Genomic DNA, 8,671 nt, shown 5'->3' on the forward strand with positions numbered 1-8,671 from the left:
AAGCAGGTTAGTTATATAAGCTCACACTATGGAAAGCAGGTTAGTTAGTTGATGAGAAGGCAGAACAGAAACTGCCTCCTGCAACAAGACAAGCAAAGCAAGGTGTTTGACAGCGTTGCCATGGAGACAGTCAAGCTGAGAGCAGGATCTATTTATCGGCACTATTGCAGAGCTATATTAACAGAAAACAAGTCCTTTGTCTCATGTCTGATAAAACACAATACTTGACCAAAAATGTGGTTGCATAGTAGTTGTGCACGTTGTCAAGCCTAGTAAAAAAAAAAAAGCCAAAATGTCTCTATATGGATTCTCATTTTCCTGTCGCATGATCCATTGCGTCAGTGCCATGCGTCTGAGAGCTATGCGCAGGCGCAGTGAACTGACCTTCGTTGTGCGGCCTCGTATTGTCGACTGTCAAGAAGACTGGGACCTTGAGTGTGTTTTGGGAATAAACATTTTCTTTGATTTTGATTAATCTTACAGAAGCCGAGCCATGCCCGGTTCGGTGGAGGTTCCTACTCTGCAGGAACTGAATGTAGATGAGGTAAGGTTGAGAAACCAACGGGATAGCAGCATTGCTAGTAAAGTTAGCCTAGTCACACAGCTGGACAGTGGCGCACAGCTAGCACGTTAGCCACTAACTAATGACTTCTGCTTCTTTGCTTTATCTTGTATTAGATGTGGGGGGTTTATGTAACTAGTGTAGATTACAATAATAACATAATAACGTTGCTGAATTGAATTAAAAGGTCAGCTGGTAATACAGATGTTAGATGCAGGGGCAATGAATCAAGTTAACTTGCCATCTTCAGCAAGTTGTTATTGCAGTTAGCTGCATCAAAGTGATCCCCTTTCATTAATAGTGAAATCACTAGCTAGATGTTTTCAGCCAGAATCCTTGAATACTGCTGCTAGCTAGTCAATTTCGGAAAGTACCCTTACTTTGACCTGATATTAGCAATATCTAGACTAGAGGCATCTAAGGACAAGATGGTGTTGTGAGGAGATTATCACCTGTTATTTGATAACAAAGATGGAATTCTGAAAAATTACATTAGAACAGATCATAAGAAAACAGGTGGAAGCTATTGCCACTCTGTTTTCCAATGTCATAATAACATTGTCCAAACAATTCTGACATCAGTCGTTGGTATTATTATGCAAAAGAAGTGCATTCTGATTCTGTACACATTCCTACATGCTAGTTATAACATTGACTTATGCTCTTTAAAAATATATGCTTTGCTTCATGGCTGACGAGCCCTGTACTCGAAGAAGTTGTTAATATTGCGTTAAGCACACCATTGCTAAACGTTACTGACAAATGTTTGGACCATGTCCTGGTATTCATCTTAAATAAATGTATATTTGTCTAACATGTCTCTCTTTGTCAACCTTCCTGTCCAGATCAATGTGTCATCTGCTGTGCTGAAAGCTGCTGCCCACCACTTTGGCTCCCAGTGTGACAAGCCTAACAAGGAGTTCATGCTCTGTCGGTGGGAAGAGAAGGACCCTAGAAAGTGTCTGGATGAAGGGAGGAAAGTCAACGAGTGTGCACTCAACTTCTTCAGGTAACCCACTTATAGTGTTGACTAAACACTCAAAATATAACTACTTTGTAGAACTTTGACTGATATTTCTCTAGCAACTTTAAGGCAGTTCTAGTGTCATCAGGGATCAATTAGTATGTGTGTTATGTCTTTTCATGCGTAGCTTATAATACAATGAATAGATATTTCCATGATCTAGCTTAATATTGGACATTCAGAATCCATAGTCACAGATATTGATATAGCCTAGATTCATTGAGATGATTGCTCAGTATAAGATGATGAAGAAACTTGAATTCATAAAGTTACATTAAAATCATAGAGTTGTCCCTCTTGGTAAGGAAATGCATTAGTCTCTTGGTCATGTCCTCTCTGGAGGATGATACCCTGCATGTTTTGTCTGTCTGGATTCCAGCCAGCATACTTTACAGGAGTGTGTTGTTCCACATTCTGCACTCTTATCTCCTTTGCGGGGTTCTTGCAGACAGATGTTTTGATTTGTAAGCTTTTCAACAGTGCTCTTGTTTTCATATAAGCTGGGGTGTTTTGACGTTGCCTTTACACTGCAGTGAATAGGTCAATGTTTAGGTTCCACTGAAAGCACATGTTCTCCTTCCCACTTCTTCAACTGACCGATAGAGTCAAGAGTGGGCAGCGGTGCTAACTATAGGCTGCAGGTTGTCATGACATCTGATACATTGGGGAAGTGGTCTGGGTAATTTCACTCAGAGGTATGGCGGCTGTGTTTACTGAAGGTTGCTGTGCACTAATAACACCTTGTGATGCCTCTGCTGCCCCTGCATGACTGGGATCCGTCACTGAATGGGGCAGGGCATGCAGGCTCGCTCTGCATAGGGTCCACAAATATCATGACCGCTTCCAAAACAGGAACAAATAAACAGCTCTGGCTCCCAAAGTAAACATAGGTTACTGAGAATGGTAATGCATGTAATTATTCTAATGGCGCAGAATTTTTTTGTAACTTGTAATTACACCTGGTTGTTTAGGCTTTTGGAGTCCCACACCCACATTAAAGGGATGGCTCACCCAAAGTGCACATTTACTTATGGATACCTAGATACAAGTGTATGGAGTTAAAATTATTACTGTGAACTGTGCTAATGGTTTTATGTATTTCAGGCAAATAAAGGGGACCTGCGCTGAGTCCTTCACAGAATACTGGACCTGCCTTGATTATTCCAACCTGACTGAGCTGCGCCAGTGCCGCAAGCAGCAGGAGTCCTTCGACAACTGTGTGCTCGACAAGATGGGCTGGGAACGACCCAGCCTGGGAGAACTGTCCAAGGTGAAGTATCATATTCTACCTGCGTCTACCTGTGTTCACACAGCATCTTTCAGTCATCTGTGTAAAGACTATGTAAACAGTCCTCTTTTAAATTAAAAAAATGGCTTTAAGCCTGTTGACACAGATTTTCACTGAGCCTATGTGCTTTCTTTTGTCCAAGGAAAACACTGCTTGCATACATTAAATCTGTTGGCTTGTCCCCTTGTTGTCTTCTGTGGTAAACTTTAACCCCTGGTGTTTTGGGTGTTTTTTTTCCCCCAGGTGACAAAGGTGGAGACCTCCCGGCCCCTTCCTGAGAATGCATACCACTCGAGACCTAGGCCAGAGCCCAACAGTGTCATTGAGGGTCAGCTGCAGCCAGCCAAGCATGGCAGCCGACTCTTCTTCTGGAGCTGGTGAGGAAGGAGTTCTCCACCTAGCTCCATCATGCCTGCTGTCTCGTCCAGCACACCCCACCATCATCAGACCTCTATATACAGGAAGGGACGTTGTGCACCGGCCATAGTACAGCTCGCCTTTCCCTATGTAAATGTAATGAGTGAGCAAAAGCAACTTCGGTGTTATTGTTGTGAAATAAAGAGATTTAATTTAAACTGGTTTTCATATCTCCTTTCATGTCTGCTACTGTAATTACATATTACACAGTTTGAGATTGATGACCTGGGGCCTGTGCTAGAAAGCAGGATCAGCTATATCTAGTAGTCTATTACAACAATTATCTTTCTTGATGTATTAGAAAATAAAGATCATTTGGGATATTTGACAGTTAGCTGGCTAATTCATTAATCCAGATTTTTTTTATTGTATTTATTAGATTCCATCTTCTTACATCTTTTTAATCATTTGAAGGAGAACACAATACAATGTAATCTTTATTGGTACATTTTTCAACAGAAATAATGATTTTACTGTCACAGTACCTAACCTAAGACACATACTCACACTCAATGAGTTGCAAAGAGAGGGGCAGCACTGCTTTGAGTGAAGTCAGAGGCAACTGTGTTGTGTCAGGGTCCTCTTGGGGGTCAGGGTCAGTACCTATGGCCGCAAGGCAGTTTCCTCCCTTTCTCCTGGCTTACTTCCTTTACTGGAACCTGGATGATGTTCTCTGGAAGACAGAGCCAGTTCAAACACAGTCCTGTGGAACAGGGGCTGCTTCTAATATCCACACACTGATCCTAGGAACGCTGGCCAACAGGGAAGATCACTGCAGGGGCCATTTCACTGGCCTAGACAGTACATAAGCCATTGTGTTCTGCTATCTTTAAAAGAATAGTTTCCAATAAGTAAAATGTTACCGAGGCCTTTGTCTGTGTCTCAATGCATATCTGTTTCTTTTGGTGCTGTTTAATAAAGGTACAACCATATGAAACATAGCATCAAACATTGCCTAAATAAACTTTCATCAATATGTGTGGGCTAAGAGGCACAATAGACACGGTCTGCCTCATACATTCTAGTGAATTCCCTCTATAGCGGGAGTGGGCTGATGTCAGTGCAGAGTCTGAGAGGTCTTTGGTGAATATGGCCTGACGTTTCTTTGGCAGGAGGAGAGGCTGCCTTGGCGGAGCAGGGAGGGCCTGTCTTTGCCAGGAACACTGCATCAGGGTCTGGAGCCTCAGGGCTGCTCGGGGTATCAGATCAAGGGGGAAACACAACACTCATAGTCCTGTCAGACCACCATTGTAAATGAGAACAAAATGCCTCTGCTGTCTAACCATACAGAATTACCTTTGAGCCCGAACCTCCTCAGACTGTTGGAGGTGGGGAAGGGGTTAAGGCAAGCTAGACCTTGCGGTTTGACTTCAGGCGAAATTAGGGCTTTAACCTATGCCATGTGGTTAATTCCTATTGGGACCAATAGTACTATACGTTTGACAGTTAGACATGAATGCAGCTGTGTGGCCCACGGGTGTTTTTAAGTTATGTAAAAAGGCCTCATTCCAAAAGTCAGTGGCCAACACAATGTAAAAGTTTGTGATACCCACATTCTAATGTCAGTCTCATAATGTGAAAATGTTCTACTGTATGTGTTTATTTATTTTGCTTCCACTCATTTGTTCATCAATCTTAAGCGTAGAGAGGACTGTTAAAATGATCATGCGGATACGGTAATCAAAGTCTTTATTCTCAGTTCAAGGACAATACAGAGCGTACGTCTCATGTCTGTGCTAGCATAGTCATGAATGAATCAACAAGCTCCACAAGCTGAACAAGCTCACTGGTAAGTAACACTCACTGCAGGTGGTGCCACCTGCAGGTCAACTCTCGTAACATCTCCTTTCACATAATCAATGAAGCGATTCTCTCAGAGGTACTGAACTTAAACATTTAGTCCTTACAGTGGCCACTCAATAAACAATGAACAGTAAATAAGATAATAAACATTCCATTATCATTACTCTTCTTTTTCTTTTTTTTTTTTCTTTTTTCTTTTGGGGGGGGGGGGGGGAGTATTATTGTTAAGTCACATAGTCTTTGGTATATTTCTCCGGTGGCTTGATGTTGGACCTGGTTCTGGTCTGCCGGAGACCTTGAGGCTCAGGGTCTGCCGGCTGGACTGTGTCTTCATCCAGTGCTGGAGCGTACTCGTCGGGATTAGTTTCAGCTCGACCCCATGTACCCCAGTCTTCCTCTCCTTCAGGGTTTTGAGGCGGTGATAGTCGGAGTGTTTCGTCCACTGGACGGATGTGTTTCCTGTTCCTTCGGTATGTTTTACCATGTACCATCACTTCATATGACCTGTCACTCTTCTGGTCAGTGCAAATGCCAAGCGCCCATGCACTGTTGGGTACATTGGGTTGTAGCAAGACTCGGACTGTCTCCCCTTGAATGATCACTGGCATGTCATGGGCATGTGCATCATAGTGGTGTTTTGAAATAAGCCCCTTTGTTTGCTTTTTTTCTATCACATTGTGCACTACCAGAGGTTGAAGCAGAAGGTCCTTGGAGGGCAGGTGTGTTCGCGTGCGTCTGGACATGAGTCGCTGAGCTGGGGAGCTGTCAAGTCCCTCCGTTGGAGTGTTTCTCCATGCCAGCACTGCCTTCCATGGGTCCTCTCCTGCCAACGCCGTCTTCTTTAGCAGTGTTTTGGCTATTTTAACAGCTGACTCCGCCTTGCCATTGCTTTGGCTGTGGTATGGTGATGACGTTACATGTCGGAAGTCCCAGTCATTCGCGAAGGTCTGAAAGTCAAGTCCCGAGAAGGGTGGGCCATTGTCTGAGATTACTGTGTGAGGTATGCCATGACGGCTAAACTGGTGTTTGCATCGATCGATGACAGTAGAAGCTGTGGTGTCCTCCAATTCATCCAGCTCCCAGTAGTCAGAGTAGTAGTCAACCATTATAAGGTAGTGTGAGTGGTTCACAGTGAATAGGTCCATGCCTACCTTAGACCATGGGAGTTTAGGGAGATGATGGGGATTGAGTGATTCTTTTGGCTGTCTCCTCTGAAGGGAGTTGCATGTGCTACATCTGTTGACATAGTCCTTGACATGTTCTGTTATTCCTGGCCAGAATACTGTGTCCCGTGCCTTCCTGAGGCTAGCTTCACTGCCGGAGTGCCCTGAATGTATCTTTGATAGGAAGTCATTTCTTAGTAACTCTGGGATGAAAACCCTGTCACCCTTGAATATCAGGCCATTATCGGTTGCCAGCTCCTCTTTGAATGTCCAGAATGGTCTCAGTGTTTGATCTACTGCCTGCTTGGAGATGGGCCAGCCTCCAGCGATTCGGGCATGCAGAACCTGACATAAGGGATCTTTGAGTGTGGCGGCTCTGATGGACTCTTGGGTCTTGGTAGAGATGTTGGTACAGCTGCTGTGATCCACGTGTTCGAGGGCTTCAGTGGTCAGGCCCATGGCGTAGACTGTGGCTGGTGTTTGCATTTGTGTGTGTGTTGTATTGGGTTGAGCAGTTCTAGATAGGAAATCTGCCACATGTAGCAGTTTGCCCTGTTTGTATTGTACCTGTAGCTGATAGCGTTGGAGCCGCAGTAGCATCCGCTGTAGCCTCTTGGGGGCTGTGAGAAGGGACTTCTTGAAGATCACCTCGAGCGGTTTGTGGTCGCTGTGCACTGTGATGCTCTCCCTGCCATGAATGTATTGATCAAATTTGTCACATGCAAAGACAATAGCGAGGCATTCTTTTTCTATTTGAGCATATCTCTGTTCTGTAGGAGTTAGAGTCCTGGAGGCGTATGCAACAGGTTGTCCATTTTGCATGAGAGTTGCACCGAGGCCCGTTTCACTAGCATCACATTGAATTGTCACCTCCTCCCTCATGTCATAATACTTTAGTACTGGGTGATGAGTGACTAAAGTCTTCACAGTGTCAATGGCTGTGTCATGTTGTGGAAGCCACGCCCATTGGATGTCCTTGTCGGTCAGTCTCCTGAGTGGTTCACACACATCAGATAGGTGGGGAAGGAATTTAGCTAGGTAATTTACAAACCCCAGAAACCTCTGCAGTGCTTTGATGTCAGTTGGTGTCTGCATGTTTTGCACCGCCGTTACCTTCTCTGGGTCCGGGAGTAGGCCCTCTGTGGTGAGAAGATGACCCATGTATGGCACACTGGGCTGCTTCAGCTTGAGCTTTTTCTTGTTCAACTTTAAGTTGACCTCTCTCGCCCTTTGCAATAGGGCTGCAAGGTTTTTGTCGTGGTCAGCTAATGCTGTCTCTTGTGTGTCTCCACAGCCATAGAGAAGGATGTCATCAGCTATGACACTCACACCAGCCAGTCCCTGTAGTACATCATGTTGTCTGCGCTGGTATTCTTCAGCTGCTGGCTTGATGCCAAATGGCATTCTTAACCACCTGTATCTTCCCAGAGGTGTCCAGAATGTAGTGAGATAGCTGCTTTCCTCATCCAGCTTCACCTGCCAGTATCCATCCTTTGCGTCTAAAACTGAAAATACCTTGGCATTCGCGATGTCTGGCAATATCTCCTCTATGGTAGGCATCTGATAGTGGGACCTCAGCAGAGCCTTGTTGAGCGCACTCGGGTCAATGCAGGTGCGCAGTTTCCCTGGCTTCTCGATGACGACCATGTTGCTGATCCATTGCGTGGGCTCAGTGACTTTAACAATGATTCCTTGCTCTTCCATTGACTGTATCGCTTCTGTGACCTTTTTCTTTAGTGGTATTGGAACCCGCCGTGGCAGGTGTTGTACTGGCCGTATATCAGTGTCGACTTTCAGGTGTAGCTCACCAGGTAGGCAGCCAAGCCCTTCAAATACATCTTCATACTTGGATATTATCTCCTCTGTCGTGTGTGCTGTATGCGTTTTGGTGGGTGTTTGTGGAGTGTCCAGATGATGAACTGTGTGACTGTGATTCACCCTGATCAAATCCAGTTTCTGGCACGTGTCAGCTGACAGCAGAGGGACCTGTGATGACTCCATGACCTGGAACTTTAGCATGTGAGTCTGTCCATCATGTTCCGTTTTCAGTCTGACTTCTCCAGTTGGCTTTATCAATGACCCATCATATAGCTTGAGAGTGGCTTTGCTGGGACGAAGAGCAGGGTTGCCATCCTGTGTAATGCATTGTAGGTCTCGGTAGCTTAATACATTGACAGTGGAGCCTGTGTCTAATTGACATTTCACTATGTGGCTGGGGTCATATGTCACTTTTCCATACATTTGTGGGGTAAGCTTTAGATTGACAAACAGTTTGTGTGCTGTGTCCTGTATAGAGTTTACATGTGAAATGTACCACATTTCATCTGGTGATTCACTATCTGGTTCATTGTATGCATCCTGCATTACGTTAACATGACGTTTGTGTTGTGCTTGTTTGCATACCTTAGCAAAAT

At 44.7% G+C, this 8,671-nt stretch overlaps 1 protein-coding gene across 1 annotated transcript; it reads left to right on the top strand.

Annotated features, from left to right (window-relative positions):
- Window positions 1-370: 370 nt before the first annotated feature.
- On the top strand, window positions 371-3,453 carry ndufa8 (NADH:ubiquinone oxidoreductase subunit A8). The gene is made up of 4 exons (XM_080528546.1): window positions 371-544; window positions 1,408-1,571; window positions 2,691-2,856; window positions 3,118-3,453. The coding sequence occupies exons 1-4, from the start codon at window positions 494-496 to the stop codon at window positions 3,253-3,255; spliced, it is 519 nt and encodes a 172-aa protein (XP_080384672.1). The 5' UTR covers window positions 371-493; the 3' UTR covers window positions 3,256-3,453.
- Window positions 3,454-8,671: the final 5,218 nt, after the last annotated feature.

The sequence above is a fragment of the Nansenia antarctica genome (genome assembly GCF_963989245.1).
Source record: "Nansenia antarctica genome assembly, chromosome: 4".
In the NCBI taxonomy this organism is placed as follows: domain Eukaryota; kingdom Metazoa; phylum Chordata; class Actinopteri; order Argentiniformes; family Microstomatidae; genus Nansenia; species Nansenia antarctica.

Excerpts from the sequence above, each read along its gene's own strand:
- ndufa8 (XM_080528546.1), top strand. The coding sequence starts at position 494 with ATGCCCGGTTCGGTGGAGGTTCCTACTCTGCAGGAACTGAATGTAGAT. Across the intron at positions 545-1,407 it reads AGGAACTGAATGTAGATGAG|ATCAATGTGTCATCTGCTGT; the intron begins GTAAGGTTGAGA and ends CTTCCTGTCCAG. Across the intron at positions 1,572-2,690 it reads TGTGCACTCAACTTCTTCAG|GCAAATAAAGGGGACCTGCG; the intron begins GTAACCCACTTA and ends TATGTATTTCAG.